An 18,738-nucleotide genomic window follows, 5' to 3' on the forward strand; every position below is an offset into this window, starting at 1 on the left:
TATATTTTTATGTGATTTGTTCACAATGACATTTCGAAAACATTTTATCACAAATCGCTGATCTATTAAAGGCAGTATGCTTTATGTGTTATGGAATATACAGGTTTTATTTTGTGGTCATTCCTACTATTTTATCAACAAGCAATTAACAACTGTCCAACTACTTGCCTCTGAGGATTCAAGTACATTTGTGACACTGAAGAAATTAAACAGAAGAAAGTATCTCTTTATGACACTGAATCCCGCTATCCAGCTATCTTACAGGGACGGTGCTTCTACCCGGCTGCCACTTATGAATAACACGATGTACAGAGGGGCATCTGAGATCTTCATCCATCTTTAAAGATGGAAAGTCGCTATTAAACCTTTAAAGTGCCGGTGAGACTTAATCATATGGTTGGTTGCCTTATTATGTTTACAATGGCGACGATATTTAAAATCTACAATCACTAGAGTTGGAATCTGCAGTCCACTACCTAAAGTTGTATAGTTTCAATCACCTTGGCTTATTGATATTCCCGAATTGTCAGTCGGCCAACCAATCACAACATTCCGGCCCTTATTGGCGATCTCCGGATAAGGACTGTATATTAAGCGAATTGTTCCGAATGGTCAATCGGTCAACTTTTCGGTTTGTTTTCATTTTCGTTGTTGTTTATTGTAGAGGTGTCTGAATGGGCAAATGGGCATAATGTTGTTATACACTTTACCTCGTAGTCTATCTGTCAACTGTAGGAAGCTTTTATCGACATGATGTGCCATTATAATAATAAGTACTATCTGTAAGAATTCGTCACGCAAGTTACTAATTTGTAATCACAGACCACTTTCTCCGATGGAATCAGGCGTTATTCGATATGTTCACAGAATCATTATAGCATTTATCCGGCCAGACATTTCATTTAAAAGCAAAAAAGTATATAATCTTAGACCGAGCATAATAGTATCGCTTGGTGACATTTAAAGGTTGAAAAACCCAGAAATATTTTACATTTATTTAACTTATACACATACATCACCATTTACTATGATATTGAATTTTCGCTTTGATATAATTTTAACAAAGAGAGTGCTAATTAACAAGAACATGTTCGTATTAATTTTTTTGTAATGCCATTAATAAGCGTGTATAGACAATATTTTAAAGGAAAATAAATATAAAAAGGACTCTACTCAACATTATTTGGCACAATGGTTTGGCATTAACGGAATTTTAGGGTAAATTCGATTTGTTCGTCTGGTTCAGTAATGTTCTGATTGAACCAACATGCTTATGGTTTATTACGGAAAGAAATAGGAGAAGTACAGAGGCCTTGTTTTAGTCATACATTGTAAATATACATGTATATGAATTAAAATTCTGTAAATCTTTGAAGCGACAAACTCTCTTTTTATATTATGATATTATACATTATGTGTCCAATTTATGCAACTCGTTACAAATATAGTTTGTCTATTTATCGTTCTATACATAGTTTATCTATTTTTGTTAGGCCTTTAGTCACACCAAAACTTTTAAAGCGATTATGTTGACTTAAAAAGTTTCACTCGTGTAGGAAGATATCCGGTGATCGTCCGTACACCTGTACATGTACAGTCGGGCATCCGAATAGAAACATCGACCTTCAGTGAACTACCCTAATAACTTTCTCACATAAATTCATCTATATTTCCTTGTGGGATTCGGATCCACAGTGATAATGAGCAACCGGTTCAACGTCAGCGACTTAACCCACAAGAGGCACCATCTATAAATTTGATATGATTGAAGTTAAAAAAGCGTATTTCCTTTTCAGGTTACCTCAGCCGTCAATCCCTAGTTTGCCTTCTACCAGTGTTTATACAGCAGATGTGTTTATTATAGCTATAGTGGCCTTCTCTCAATGTGTAGGTCTAGCTGCACTGATGGCGAAAAAACATGGCTACAGTTATGATGCTAATCAGGTATGATAACTTTTTTCCGTCTTACGTGAGTGACAGGTACGATTTATCTCCCTTGAATATCATATAGACATTATGTCAAGCAGATTTTGTAAGGAGTCAATCAAAATTAAACAAAACAGTCTTAGTTATGACTACCTGTTTAAAACAACCTTCAATAAATAACCGCATTGCAACAGATATTAAATATGAAGATTTGTAAATAAAGATCATATGTATGCAAAATTATTCAAGATAAATTATTATTTTTTATGGTAACATGCTTGATTCTACGGAAGCGTCCTGGTGCCAATTTAACATGTTCCATAAAAAAAGATAACTCCTACGTAGGACTTTGCAACTCCTACGTAGGACTTTATAAGTCCTACGTAGGACTTTATAAATCCTACGTAGGAGCTAAAAAGCCTAATTAGGAGTTTATAACTCCTACGTAGGACTTTATAAGTGTTCCTCTAAGTAGGAGTTTTAAAGTCCTACGTAGGAGTTATAAACTCCTAATTAGGCTTTTTTATCTCCTACGTAGGAGTTATAAAGTCCTACGTAGGACTTATAAAGTCCTACGTAGGAGTTATAAAGTCCTACGTAGGACTTATAAAGTCCTACGTAGGAGTTATAAACTCCTAATTAGGCTTTTTTAACTCCTACGTAGGAGTTTTAAAGTCCTGCGTAGGAGTTTGTAAGTCCTACGTAGGACTTTAAAACTCCTGATTAGGTTTTAATATCTCCTACGTAGGAGTTATAAAGTCCTACGTATGACTAATAAAGTCATACGTAGGACTTACAAACTCCTACGTAGGAGTTATAAACTCCTAATTAGGCTTTTTATCTCCTACGTAGGAGTTATAAAGTCCTACGTAGGAGTTGCAAAGTCCTACGTAGGAGATATCTTTTTTTATAGAACATGTTAAATTGGCATCAGGACGCTTCCGTATGATTCTTATTTTAACCGCATTTAAAATTATTTACTTATCACCTTTTTAGCAATTTGTACATGATGTAAACTACAAAAGTTAAAAATGCTAAAACTAATTTTAAAAGAAAAAATAAAAACGAAAAGATTACCCCTTCTGAAGTTATTTGTACCTTATACTACCTAGTGAAAGACCATTTTATGCAAAAAAAATTTACAATGCTTTTTTTTACCCAATTGTACAACAGGAGTTGATTGCTTATGGAGCTGGTAATATTTTTGGCTCGTTTTTCTCGTGCTACCCATACGCCGCCTCGGTATCGAGAAGTTCCGTGCAGGAATCGGCTGGCGGGAGAACGCAGGTTTGTAACTTTGTCTAATCTTTGTCTATTGCTTGTGAACTATGTTCAGATTAAAAATGTACTTAAAGGTCCAATTTGCCCCGAAATGTTATTGTTTTCGTTTATTCAAATTTTTGAGTTTTGGTGAACTGTTACAAATTACAGAATAAGTATTCATTGGACATATAGATGAACGTTTACTGTTTGGAAGTTAGTACGTGCACGGTTTGTAGTGGATAAGTATTTTGTATAGGAGTCAAAATATCACTTTGTTTACAGTTTGCTACTTTTATGACCAATTATTTAACATTTTCAGCGCTTCTTACTTCCGGTGATGAGCCTCGTATATACATTGTATGTCAAAGCTTTTAAACACACGTTTGTACTTTCTAAAAAAAAAGAATTATTTCTGTGGCATAATGTGCCTTTAATTCCAATCCTTAGTCTGATTGCCTATTTTATAGGTTTGTGGGGATATTTTATCTATTATTATTATTTCATTAATTAGACCACTGAAATATAACCATCATCAAATACGTGTTCGGTAGATAAAGCAAAAACAGAAGGTGTAACCTGAAAGCAGGAAACTTCCTTAAAACACTAATAATCACAATCATTTTACTTGGCTTAAATCAAATGGCATTTCATTAAAAAAAATAGATGTTTCTCTTTTTCTGTCAGGAAAAGAAAATAATTAGTTTTTGATAAGTTCAAACCATTTTACTGGTATTCGAGCATAAAAGAAGTAATTTTAAAGGATAAATTTGCCGTCTGCGTTAATAGATAAGTTTGTCACTATAATCACGTAGGCGCTTTATTTTACAATTACACAAATTTTCCGGCTTCGTGATTAGTTTTTGCTTTTAGCAGACGTGAGATATGATATTCTTGAGATTATATCATTTCCAGGAATAGGCAAAAAATGGATGTTCAACTGATACTGTTTTTAAAAAAGATTTTAGATTGCTTTTTATTAGAGCTAACGTAAAAAAAAGACATTTGTATTTTCAGCTTGCCAGTGTGTTTTCAGCTATTTTGGTGCTCATCGTCATCGTCTCCATTGGTCCATTATTCCAGTCATTACCAAATGTAAGTTAATTAGTCATTGCCCCTCGAATTCAGGGGAAATAATCCAATATATGGATAAATTGATAGTATAACACCAGTTACCCATCTTGATTTCACTCCGTATGTTATTTATGGGACAATAACACGTGCTGATTGCAGTAATATTTGTAATCGAAATGTAACTATCCATTTTAAGTAATTGATGTATTCTATGCATTGATGGCTCGCATAATTATAATCGGACATCTTCGCCATTTTCCGTATGTAGTTAATGATAATTTAATACAGATACATTAAGTTCAATTTAATTTATTTTCTGGTTATGATATTAGAATATAATAAACCAAGAACTTTTAAAACACTAATGTTTGACCTTTGTTATTGCTGTAATTCATCAAATTGAATGTTTCTTGCTCAATCATTAAAAGATGAATGGCAGTCGGAATATTTCGGCTCTTTCTGTTATAATTCGGTGAAGTATTCCGAATGGTATAGGGAAATGCTTTATATATGTATATATTGTTTTTATTTCAGTGTGTTCTTGCCTCTATCATCATGGTTGCCTTACGAAGTTTATTTCTACAGTTTCTTGAACTGCCAAAAATATTTAGAACTTCATCCTATGATTTTGTAAGTGGATTTTCTTTCTAAATACAATTGACTTCTACGCTGGTCTCGTGTCTACTTCGTCTCAAGTTAAAGTGAAGTAAGCGCATACTATTATGCAATGTTTTTTTAATAGTTTAACGTTGTTGAATCCTTTTTTACAAGCAATGCACAATTTTACTGCGTCTGTTCACCTCAAAGACTTCCGGTAGGATATTCTCCGGTAAACCGTACCTGACCGTACCTAGTGCAAAGTCACTATATCTGAATGAGGAATGTCGCCTTCTTATGATGGTTGATATATAGGTTTATCCTTGAAAAGCGATATCGCATACCTTATTAAACAGCTCATTGTTTTATTATTGTAATGTTTGTTTATTATGTTGTCACGTTCTCTTGCATCGGTTCTGTGTCATTCATTTTCTCACCTGCATATTGTCGGCTGCTTGTTATTAAAATTCTTGAGTTGAAAGGGACGATGTTTTTGTCCAATGTATTTACATAATGTAAAATTAAGAATATAAAGTGCATTTAACGATACTGGCCGGTATAGAGTTTAATTATTATCCTGAATTATTAGCGGAATATTATGTTATACCGAATTTATTTTAATTTCAATTGTGTTGGAAACTATAAACTTATTGAATCACTCTCGAATCCATGGATACAAAGCGATGAGTATAAAGCTTTGTGGTCATTGGAACAACGGCTTGCCACTCACAGGTTTAAACCCACACGGCCAGCAAAAATTAGGACTCGTTCACACTGACAATGCTGAACTTATACAAAATGGTCTCTCCCTGTTTTACTTTGAGAGGTTTGTCTGTAAACTTGGGTCGCTGGTTTGATCCTCAGGAGATCCAAAATTTCTCTCAAATTGATGCCGTACATTGACATTGGGTCTAATGCTTTTTGGCCTAGCATCGCTGATTCAGAAATCCTGTGGTTTTTGTAGCCGGTGACTTGCCGAAAAAACTAGTTAGCTATCCAGAAAGCATGTTAAATGGACCGACTCGCCAGAAAAAAAAACCACATTAAACATGTTCAAATCGGCGTAAAAACTAGATAAACTTCTTGACTGCTTTATATAGAACATTAAAACTGATCAGACAGTCACTATACTTTGCCGGACCGCTTATGTCATCTTGAATAGGTATAATATAATGTTTGGCTTTTTATTTCAGTTTATTTGGATCGTTACATTCCTGTCGGTGGTCATCCTTCACGTGGACTACGGAATCTTGTTGGGAATTCTTTTCTCTTTCTTCACCGTCGTTATTCGCTCACAAAGGTACGTTCATCACTTCCTTAGAAGCATGTAAGCGCTGATTAACACAAAAATGAATTCATATGGAGCTGTTTATGACTTTTGACCGAAATAGTACGCCATAGTTTATGTCTCTTTAAATTCTTTGGATAATGATTGTGTTTAACCTGATACCCTCTACATGTCTGAACCGCCCCGTATATGGTTCACATTTTCAGCTTTGTTTCAGCGTTTAGCGGCTTTTTAATGAAAGATTCTAAATTTCTTTTTTTCTTTGTGCATTTTAACCTGTAACTGCTCAGTTATTTGTTATTTTTGTCCGTATGTAATATTACAGCACGATGAAATATGTACTTAGGTTTATTTAGATAAATAATAACATTTAACCGTAATTTTCTTACAGGACCAAAGCAGAAAATTTACAGAAAATAAATGCTGTCCACTTGTACGAAAATAGCTCACAATATAGACAGGTATGTTCCCTATAGTGACTTAACAAAAGTCAATCTTGTTTTTAATCCTGTACGCATATTTTATTAACCTTTAAATAGAAAAACCTTTCAAACTGGTATAAAACTTTTGGTCATGGTCTATTTCTAAATGTGAAGTTACTTGATAAATTACAAATTGTTTCACTTAAACAACTGTACATGAATAAAAAGTAAGATGACGTCATTGTAAATCATATGTTACTGAAGGCCAATATGAATAAAATGATTCAGACATATGAAAAAAGACGAAGTAATTAAACATATAAAGAAAATAATGCTTACATTTCACATGTATGTCCTGGCTCTGTAACCGAGCAGTGGGTTCGAATCACTGCCATCGTTTCGGACCTTTCGTTTAAAGTAGCTACTTTGCAAATTAACAAACGAAACTTCTTTGATTTCATCCCCTGTCTTGTTTGAACTTACTGTAACCTGTTTCTCACTCTCTTGCAGACTGAATCGTTATCCGGAATCAAGGTGATCGGATATTCCTCTCCATTGTATTACGCCAATGGCTCACTATTTGTTAAACAAGTGTACACTCTATCAGGAGTGATTCCGGAGAAACGAAAAAAGCTTATGAAGAGAATGCAGAAAGCTCATAAAAAGACAGCAGGTGTTCAAAATGTAAGATATTGACATATTAGCTGTATGCTTTGATGTGTAAAAACATGAACATGATCTTTTGATTATAGACCATAATGAGCTTGATGCGTGCCGCCATATTGATATTCTCTCAAATAGTGACGTCATAGAGGAAAACACCCTCTCACATGACAAAATTGTAGATTTAACGAAAACTGTCGAAAAAAATACATGTATGAGAGCAGATTCGGGTTAACTATACCAGACTGATATGTGTGCTTGAATAACTGATATTCTGTACCTATTTGATTACTCTTGTCAAAAGTTCCACATTAAGTTTTGCATGAACTAGATTAAAACAGAATTGTTGCATTACCTCTGTTCTTCTCTTTCAGAGCACGATGCAACTTGTTACCGAGTCTAATGAAATGGGGTCCACGCCTAGTTTAAACTTTTCGTCCGACGCTTATGATCAAGTTAGTAAATGGAATGGAACCAGTAAACAAGCTAATATACTGACCGCATTGGGAGACGGGAACCAGTTACAACATATCATCCTTGACCTTTCTGGTGTCATCTTCATCGACTCCGTTGGCGCGAAAATCTTAAGACAGGTAAGGACTTTTTAACTTTCAATCTTATATACGATAACTTTGCTAGAAGCGAAACTGTTCAGCCTTTGCCACCAGTATAGAGCCAAGCCTGCCTGTAGTTGGACTAGGCCTTTGATTGATGACAACCCAATTTTTGTATTTTGAAAGCAGATCTTGTATATACCTCCGTGTATTGCTATTTAAGCTGGTTGGATAGCCTTTTCCCCCGCACTAATTAATCTTTAAAGTACATTGTACATGTTCTAGTATTAAAAATCATATAGAAAGGTAAAAATTAGTATTTGGATGACATATTATCAGTTTTAAAAATTTTGATAGGTTATATGGCCCGGCTGTTTGTAAATATTATTCGATACGCTAGGCAAGGATTTAATTTTAAAAAAAAAAGACTTTGTATATACGGCTGTATAAACTGTCAAAAATCTTTAAAACGAATTTACATTACAAAACCTTTTTCTATAGGAAAACATGAACTACTTTATAATTTCACAGATATGTAGATTATATAAACATCACTGTCATTCAATGAAAAGTGTGAATTACAAACGTGCAGTGTAATAAATTTATTTATGCAAGTCCAAACCAGGGAATAATCAGTCAGTTTAACATTGAAAATACATTGTATTATTCTATTCCAGCTTGTTGAAGATTATGACGCTGTTGAAATTAAAGTTTGGCTTTGCAACGTCAACGGTAATTCTATATTAATTTAGATCCTTAAAAACCTATTTATGAAACGTCGTTTAAAAAATGTGTGTGCAAATTTGTGTTACTTCATACAATCTATCTGAAACCTATTAATTGCATGCTATTAATGTAATATGTTTTCATATGTAAAGGATCGTGGGTTCGAGCCCTATTGGAGTAACATCTGTTATTTCTCACATGGAACTAGTACCAGTCAGTTTCTTTAGTACCTAGAGATCTATTTTACTCACCCAGGCGTCGGCGTTACATTTTAGTTAAGTTTTTGTTTTTTCGTGCAAGTTGGACTCTCCAAAATGATTGACGGGGAAGGGTTTTAACTTCACACCCTTGTTCACTTTGATTATTTAACACAATGGGCGCAGGTACCATAACTCTAATTTACCTTATGTACAGAGTTATGCTCTTTTATTTTAATGACAAGCACTGCTCAAGAATAACCTGAATTCAGCTGTTCTTAATGTTCATTTCTTTCTTCTTCAAGACGAGGTGTGGAGAGTTTTAGAACAAACAAAGTTTCTGAAGACATACACGGACCGGCTGTATCTGACAGTTGACGACGCCGTCCACGCAATACACATTAAAACGCAGATAAAACAAGCAGCCGACTTAAAGGTAATCATGTCATATATCTGTTCGTAACATTCGTTAAGTACTACAGTCAAACCTGTGAACAAAGGCAATCCAAGGGAGAACCAAACACATGGTCTTAAAGACAAGTGATCTTTATTTAGAGGTTACTCTATTCCAATTAATGAAAATTGGCGTTAATTAACTGGGTTATTTTGATTCCCATGTGGTCTTTAACACAGGTTTGATGGTATTTAATTAATAGTTAAAAATATTTTTATTGCAATCCATTTTGTTTACTTTACTATTTCACTCATGCAGTTTATTACAACAAGTACTAGTAATTCCTCAGAATTTCACTCATTTACTTTGATTGATTATGATGCAGGTATACAAACTGCGTCATTGTAAAATATCTAAGGAAAGTTACGGCGTCGGCGACCTTTTTGATGGGTTTTACGTCGCACCAACACTGTAAAGGTAATATGGAAACTTCCAAGATTTACTGGTGGAGGAAGACCTCATGTGCCTCTCCATGCATTATTTTAGGCAGGAACGAACATCTGAGTTTAATTGTTATTACATTTATATGATAATTCGGGATCAATGTATCCAATATATTTAATGGTAAAGAGTGTAGACTTAAATACTGCATAAGACGGTGATAGGGGGGGGGGGTGGCATGGTATAATTTCCTTTTTCCGTTATCTCTCATGAACAGACTCTCAATAAAACCGAGTCGGTGGTTTTTCAACTACTTTGTGTGCATTGCTGTCGGGGGATACTAGTATACCTTTTCCAGAATTTTTTAATTATTTTTTTTTATAAATTTGTCAAGAATAATTTTATTAATAACCCATTTCGGATTATTGTTAGTACCCTCAAAGAATGATGTATCGAGAAAACAACAATCCGGACGCCGCCGAGGATGAGGCTTTACTGACTTTAGAGTCATCTTTGTGAGTCTTATGTGGCACCCCCATGCTGTACACCTCTTTGTTGTCAATTCCCTTGCCTTTGCACTGCTTGCTATTGCACTCATTGTTTTGCTTCTTTTATTTTTTACCACTACTAGTATATTTTACCATTGTTTTCTACAACTGCTTTACGCTCACTAGCTAAGGCTTTGGCACATCATGTATGGTACTTTAGTTCTAGGCCTCTCCCAGTTCACATTTTGTATTACACTTAGTCTTATTACAAATCGTTTGCCTGTTTTCCTTTTATATCAACTCTTTCATGATTCAGTATTTTCTTTTTAGTTTACTTTCATTATTCACTGTTTTCCCTAACTGTATTTATCAAGCATAACTTTTCTTAAGTTTCGGTTTAAATTAAGCCAAAACAACATCGCAAAATAGTGCATTGCACATAGAAGGTTTAATTTAACACATGACTGTATGTTTGTACTTTTTGGGGCTTCTGAATAATTGTATATATGCTTTGCAGTTTATTTCATTCATTGTTTGCTAATCTGCTATATGTTAAGTTAGGATACCTCTTTAAGCTTAATGTATGATCTGTACTTGAGTCCGTCCTAGAACTATCCAGTATTGATGTCAGTATAAGAAAATATGGTCATGACTGCAGTGTTGCTCCTTAACACCGCACTTTGGGGTCATTGAAACCTTGTAACACCACGCTTTGGAGACAAACAACATAATTAATATGTAAGATTTCATTGATTCAGAAAATAAAATGTCCCGTGTTGAACATGAACGTTAACATTGAACTTCCATCGTGTCATTCTATTTTTAGTCTCAAGATGGCGTCCAAAATGGACACAAATTGAAAATTAGTAATTGCTGGTATATTAATGTATTATTAAGCATACTTTAGATTTGCTTTTATAACTACATATTCAGTAGCAATTCCCTTTGTTTATTTATATGAGCAGTTTGAAATGTTTTACTATACCATTTTCAGATACTTTTCCTTTATATTTCCGCATGATTTTCAGATTAGCAATACATTTGGTGTAATGTGCCTTTGTCACTTTTACAATTGTGCAAAATACATGTGCATAGACACATTGCCATAGTGTGACAGTTTAACAGTTTATTAACTCTAGTTTTTGATGCAGTGCAAGAAAATTAGCTCTATTGCTTATTTATGTAGATACAAAGTTTCACACTCTTTTCTTTTTTCTTCTTCTTAATAACAATAATTTGTAGAATTCTTTTTCTAACCTTGTTGTTTTAATCTAAATAACTTCACATGTTAGCATTTTTAGGATTATTTAACTAAACAACTTTGTTGGTTAGGATTTTTTTGCCTTGTTATTTTTATTTGAACAACATTTTTATGTTAGAACTTTTTAATATAATTTATCTTAACAACTTCAAAGGTTAGCATTTTCTTTACTTTGTTATTTGTATTTGAACAGCTTCACACGTTAGCACTTCTCTCATCTTATTATCTTTAAAACTGCACATTTTCATTATTATTATTCTGAACAGCAAACATTTACTAGAATCACTTTATAATTCTATAATCTTGTTGTTGCAGGTGCGCTTATGGCATTATAATTAAAATGCTATTCCTGCATACATTTTAAAATTCATGCGCACTACATTAAAGCAACTATTTTTTTGTCATAGTAATTTTGTTATAGTTTGTTGTTGTTGTCTCAGATAGTTTTATCAAAGCATAAATTGAATATTCATATTCAACGATCTGATTTGTTTTTATTTCAAAATATGCATAATGTTTCATTTAACGCAGCTTACGTACGCGTTAACGCTTCTTGCGTAAGCGTTTTCATTTTCAATTCATCATTTATGTAAATTAAAAGTAATACGTCAATATTATAAGAAAATGCAATTACGTTAATACATTTAATTTACTTTGTGTGAAATTGAGTATATAAAAAATTCTACTATTATATTACCTCTTTTTAGCGATTCATTTCAATTGAAATGAATTATTTTCTCAAAATATGACATAATTATGAGAATTTGTCATAAAAATACGGAAAAAACAAAAATATTTTAATGAATCTAAATTTCGCTTAATATGTATATTTAGTGATAAAGTGGTGTTTCAAAACCGCATGCATTATTTTAAACATTATTTTAAGTAATGCGTTTTTGTTTTGTTTTTTTACTTCATTTAAGTAACTAAGCCTTCTACTTTAGCTCAAAACTTTTAGGCGTCAATCATTTTATGAAATAAATAATGATATATATAATATATGTTAGAGGTTTTTCATTATTTTCGTTTGTTATTACATGCATGTCTTTAAAAAGCAATTTGAAGATAACTGTGACGCAGCTCTGTCGTAAATATCATAATATTATATGATACTCTATTAAATTATTTGCTATGTTATTTATTTTGTTATACCGTTTTGGCTATCATAATACTTTCTGCATTATAATTTTTATTTTATTTCTTTTTTAGTTGATACACATGTGACTTAACATGTGACCTGTCTTGTGACCTATCACGTGACCCAAGATACAGATTGACAGACGAATCAATATACACTAGTCAACGCGGATATACGCCGTTCCTACAATACCGACGAAACGAACTCTTCACTTAAATATTGGGCATTGTTGTATATTTGTACATGCACTTGTGTTTTTATTTATTATCTATGTTATAATATATTCAATCATATGTTATGTTCTAATAAGCAATACTTAGGCTTTACTGTAATTGTTCTACAAAATGTGATCTTTTTGATTGAATCTCTTAAAAATCCATTTGAGGATATACTTTACAAAATTGATTACCTGTATATTTTTCTTTCTTTCGTCACAAATATGAAAAAATCGGTTTCAGGCGACAGTTAATTGATTATCATTATTATTTCATCGAAAAGTAGTTCCTACGCACACGCTTTCCTTTCTCATAATTGTGATACGGTTTTAAAAAGCTCGGATATGGCTGGTTTGAACGCTGAATTTATATTCGGGACTTCTCGCCCGATAATCTGAAGTTTTACGGAAATAACCGGAATGTTTCGATTAGGAGATAAAGACGAAATTAACATATATTCATTTCGTTTTTGATAATAAATGAAGGCAAAATCTATCATGAAGTCTTAGTTTTGGAAGATTTGAAACTGCTGTTGTAAAAAGGGTGTTTCTATGCAGAGGGTCGCTCTGCAGAGGTTGATGTACTTGACAAAATATTATGACAAGAAAAAACGCAGCCAGTTGTTATCAATTTGTACATGACAAACAGAGAAGCCAACAAGGAATGTTGACTGAACTTTGCCAGTGTTTTGGTTTCTGTTTAATTAATGGCTTAAATCTATTAAAAGGGAAGGGATTCCGGTCTTAGTGAATACAATCTGTAATTTTCTTTAAAATTATGTTCATGTTTGAAATCATTTGTCATTAATATTTGTACATATTCATACAGGTTCAGACATTATTTATTGCCTACGAAGTGCTTATTTACATATTTGTGTCTTCACTATAGATTTTTACAACCTATTACAATGTATATACATTTCATATCTTTCTGTACATGAGACATACCTGTGTGTTTATAGAAAGCCTATCTTGCTGATTGATTACAAATTATGACAATTTTAAAAACCATTTACAGTACAGATGTAAAAGCACTGACATTTACGTTTATGCTCTTTTGTATTAATGTATGCTTTACGGTTGTTTAGCTCATTTAGGTACATTTTTTTGATCCCCAAATTTTTCAATTGGAACGTTATCGGCTATTATCTATAATAACCTTAACCGAAGATTTATGGCCGAAAAGTTGCGATTGCAAATTTGGGGGAATTTGTTATATTTGATAAAAGCATTGCTGTACATAGTTGTCAGATTTTTTTATCGTTACTTAACGCCCAAAATACAATGACTTTCATAACGTGTAAGTAGACCTTCAGTAAAAGATTAAAATATCTGCATATTTGGATATTAAAGGCATAAATTAACGCACGAGTTAACAAAAATCGGAATTCTGTTTTAATGGATTTTAAAGCGATATTAATATCAATGGACTACTTTAAAAAAAACGATTGTTTGAAGATAGTATATCTAAATCAATATAATGAACATAATGAAGAAACAAAAAGGGACCCCTGCGACTGAAATATAAAACTATGTACATGTATATATAAAGTCTGGAGATGACTTGATATAGCCTTTGTTCTGAAAGCATGTATATGAAATATATGTACCTTTAGTAAATGCCGTCACACGCCGTCTTAAAAGGGACGGTTTAAGACGTTGCTTATTTATTCTAGTTTATTCAATTCTAGTATGATGCGGCCGACGAGCTTGGCAATAGTTAAATTGACAATAGACACTATTCTATTTGAAACTGACTTTAACTTTGTCTACATATATTTGAAAATTGACTTTAATTAGATATAGGTTGTATGGCCACGTTGACACGGGAGCTGCCTGTATCGACGGCGATTGAAAAATTCTGTGAATTATTTCCGTGTCTGTTATTACTTCTATTATATTGTTATAAAAAGTAAATGAAATTTTATTTTGTTATTTTTGTAAATTATTTGATCTGTAAATGAAATTATGTTTCATGTTATTGTTATATAAACACTATGAGGACCAAAGGGTACTGTAATAATAAATAAAACTAATACGTAAATGTTTGTTCATTCATTTATTTTTGATACACTACTCTTACCCCTAAGTCTTTAAATTTGAACATTTTATAAGTTGGATTGTTCAAGAAAAAATCTTTCCGCTTAATTTAAACTCTCCCGAGTCCGCTTTCTGGAACTTTTCATTTATCAGTATTGATTTTATATGAGAAAACTTAGTCCTGTCCCAGTACGGCTCGGACCAGTAATGTTGATTAGAAGACCGATAAACCACATTCTCACCACTACCCAACAATAGTCTTTCATACCCAGAGTTCCAAACTAATTGTCCACCATTTTAAATCTGTTTTCACTGCAAGTTCAAATATCTGAATTATGAGAATTTATATATTATATGGAGACTGCCACACAGTCTGAGCTGTAAAGCGGAGCTTTGTAACACCGCACTTTGGGGTCAAACGCACTTTGGGGTCCAATTTTGACCCCAAAGTGAGTTAAACAGGTACATATGCATTTTTTAACATCAGACAAGCAACCGTACTTTGGGGTCATAAAAATTCAATCAATAAAATGAATTCTCATGGTGTTTCAAATAATATATTGCAGTCAAAGCCAATGGTAAACAAAAATCTAGGTATTGAATAAAGCAAAACATGTGTCCTGAATTATAGTAGAATCAATAGGGATTTTAAAAGAGTGAAGAACTTTCATCAAATAAAGAATTTGTAACAATTAATATGCTGAAATATATTTTTCTCACATTTTACATTTATTTCAAAAGAATTTCAAAAGAATGTACATGTACATGTATGCCTTAAGCATTTTCCTGTATACGTTTATTTTTATATACTATAATTCATCTTGCAGGGCACCGAGATGCAGCGACTGCGTTTAGATTTTTTACTGTAACAGTTTGAGTTTGATACATACGGACTTTTGCATGACCAGAGTTGCATCAAAAATTATTTATGTTATTTTTTCATGACAGCCACACTTTATCCTTGCATATCGTGGCTTAAAAAGACACTTAAAAAATAGTTGCCTCGATGGGATTTGAAACCCAGACCACTCGCACCTTGAGCATGTCACCCCTGCACCATGGGGAAGTTATACGAAGAAAACTGAATATATAGAATTTTAGGGTTTGTAATCCTTATTAATTTCGAGGTATTTTGTTCACGATAAACCTGTTGTTTAACACTGATGTAAATAATTTAGCAAAAATCTTCTCGCCAAACCAGTCTGGCATGTATATATTCCACTACTCGACAGACGGGATGGTGGGGTCCCGATCTTTTTCATCTGTTGCTTTTTGGCAATGAGTACAGTTATAGTGAATTAGTATTTTATATGGAAGTCAAATACTACATTGTTTACATTTTGCTACTTTTATGACAATTCTTTTCACATTTATCGCTACTTTATTCAAGTAACAAGTATCTTAAATTTTCTGATACTATTATTTAAACATTAAAAAATCATGTTTGCCATTTCTAAAGAAGTATGTAAGATTTCCCATTGAAAAGCCTGAGGAGAACGGTTGTTACGGAGCTTACAAAAAACTTAAGTTTGTTGATAAACTTAATAACGTATTTGTAAAAATCACTATTCATAGTCTGATCTAGAAACTGGATATTCCACCAGAACATTGCAATAGAGTATTTTATAGTTTTTAGGAAAAATATTAACTGCATTTTATTTCATCCCCATCATATTTAAAATGGGGCTTAATATGGCACAAAAAATTATCAAGTAAATGACTGACAGCTCATGATATTTTTTTCGCAGCATCTTTAATTTTAGGATACATTAATAATTTTTATCACACACCCATGCCGATTTTGCGACTCCGTAAATATGGTATTGCACGGCCGTGCATATATTTTGACGTGACGTCATTAGCGTTAAACAAACATAGTGTAAAGACGCGCTAAATGTTAGCGTTATCCTAAAGACGCGTCAATGAAAAATGACTCTTATTTCACTTTAAACGGTCTTTATTTTGGGTATGTGATAAATAGAATATTAAATTCGTGTAAGTTCATTACTGAATTTATTGCACTCGTTGAATAAAATAATATTATGCTCGCCAGAGGCTCGCATAATATAATTTTATTCAACTCGTGCAATAAATTCAGTATTGAACTTACACTCATTCAATATCCTCTATATGTACTAGAGTACTTCGTTATATGGACACAATTTTAGATATGTCAAGTGGTAAAATTAATGAAAATTTTATCACTTAAGCATCAAACCACCATCTTGAACTCCACCTCAAATATTTCAATGTCGCAGATCGAAAATAAGTCAGAACTCAGTATTTAAGCAGAACTCAGTTGACACCTTCAGAACTTTTGGACCTAAAGTGCGTTGATATGTAGCATAATCACGCACTTTGGGGTCAACTTCTCGATTTTGACCCCAAAGTGCGTTGGACCCCAAAGTGCGTTTGACCCCAAAGTGCGGTGTTACAGAGCTTGCAAGACGTTGGAAGAGTCGAACTGAGTTCGCAATGAAATCATTTCAATAATAATTATTGGCGTTTTGCTTCGGGCGAAAGATAATGTATTTTGCTATGCACGTAATTACAAGAAGTATTAAATATATAGAACAAAAATATATACACTTTCGTTCATACATAGCGTATATTGTAGAAAAAGGGCTCGATGAATTGCTTCAAGCCTTCTATATAGGGCAATGTAAGTCATTTGAGCCTGACCCTGCCTATAAGAGTCCGTGGCCGAGTGCTTCTGGTCGTTGACTTCTAACCTCTTCCCCCTCACCTCTTTGGGTTTGAATCCCGCCAGAGACAGACATTGGATTCTTTCATATTAGGAAACTATCAAGTTAGCGGAACGTCGGTGGTTCTACTCAGGTGCCCACCTAAAATAATGATTTCTCCCTCCACCAGTTACTGTCTTGGTGCGACAAAAACAATAAAAAAATGAACAGGCTTTACAATAAATTTAACACGTTTATGTTGGAACTATTTTTATATTGAAACCAAACTATTACTTCACTAATCACCGACAACCAGTTACAATGACTTTATACTATTTTAATACTACAAATTTATCTATGAGAATTTTAACGCGTTGACAGTATTATATTGCGATTAAACACACATACACACATACTATAGTCACTACCCAAGATAACTCCTTGATCACACAGGTATGTACTTGAGTATTGTTACATCTCTAGGACACTATAGTAGCACTGTAATTTATCATAGTAATTTTAAATCATGTAAAAATTAGGAACGGTTATGAAAAGAAGGAATGTATACAGTCAAAATTCCTATAAAAAGCGTTTTCATTATCATAAATTACAGATGCATATGAATCTTTTCTAAACTGCGGTTGTAAGTTCGAATTCCGTCGGTGATGTTTTATTCGTTCACGTGAGGAAATTATCCAGCAATGTTATAAAAGTTTAGTGGTTGTACTCACAGGCGTTTGCCAAGTTTGTCTTGCCAATAATGGTCGAATCATCTTTAATATCATCATGAACAACATTACTATCTAGCACCCGTTTACTATATACAGTATATATTATGTATTGTAAACCGGTGCCTGATAGTTATTTTGTTCATGATGAACAAGGGGGACGATACATATTATAATTATTTAGCCATTATTGACGAGACAAATGACTCGAACCCCTGTGGTTCTACTCCATTTTACATAGAAAAGATTTAAAAAATCGGCATAATATTGCCAGTGTGACCTGATATATATGCAGTAATTTGAAGAAAAAAAAGCAACAACAAAAAAAAGCAATAAAAAACGTTCAACGTTAAAAGAATTTAAAAAATCTTGTTTTGACTTTCTTTTTTTTTTAACTTGTGAAATATATAACTGTCATATATGGGATACTATCGATTAAAACATTCATTAAACCATTAATGTAAATGTTCAGTATCATACTTTTATAAATGAATCATTCTTTTAAACAAATTGTTTTCAATAATTTTATTAACCAACCCTCTAACATCCCTCATTACTATGTTGCCAGACAGGCACGTACTAATATACCCTGCATACTATCATAGGCTTAGTCTGTTAGTACTTGGCCTTACTGATATAATTT

General features: G+C 33.0%; 1 protein-coding gene across 4 annotated transcripts in view; it reads left to right on the forward strand.

Moving 5' to 3' along the window:
* The window catches only part of LOC132739179 (prestin-like), a 33,656-nt gene extending 18,969 nt beyond the window's left edge, over positions 1-14,687 (forward strand). For 2 of the 4 annotated variants that reach the window (XM_060726833.1, XM_060726836.1), the window contains exons 9-19: positions 1,797-1,944; positions 3,100-3,213; positions 4,204-4,281; positions 4,795-4,890; positions 6,051-6,157; positions 6,537-6,606; positions 7,078-7,251; positions 7,605-7,823; positions 8,462-8,516; positions 9,013-9,143; positions 9,975-11,200. In XM_060726833.1, the coding sequence (XP_060582816.1) occupies positions 1,797-1,944; positions 3,100-3,213; positions 4,204-4,281; positions 4,795-4,890; positions 6,051-6,157; positions 6,537-6,606; positions 7,078-7,251; positions 7,605-7,823; positions 8,462-8,516; positions 9,013-9,143; positions 9,975-10,061 (1,279 nt within the window). In that variant the 3' untranslated portion in view covers positions 10,062-11,200. Of the gene's footprint in view, positions 1-1,796; positions 1,945-3,099; positions 3,214-4,203; positions 4,282-4,794; positions 4,891-6,050; positions 6,158-6,536; positions 6,607-7,077; positions 7,252-7,604; positions 7,824-8,461; positions 8,517-9,012; positions 9,144-9,974; positions 11,201-12,500 lie in introns of those variants that run through there. The other 2 variants (XM_060726832.1, XM_060726835.1) reach the window with 2 other exon arrangements.
* Positions 14,688-18,738: the final 4,051 nt, after the last annotated feature.

Source organism: Ruditapes philippinarum, unplaced genomic scaffold (genome assembly GCF_026571515.1).
Source record: "Ruditapes philippinarum isolate M1 unplaced genomic scaffold, ASM2657151v2 ctg753_1_1_1_1, whole genome shotgun sequence".
Classification (NCBI taxonomy): domain Eukaryota; kingdom Metazoa; phylum Mollusca; class Bivalvia; order Venerida; family Veneridae; genus Ruditapes; species Ruditapes philippinarum.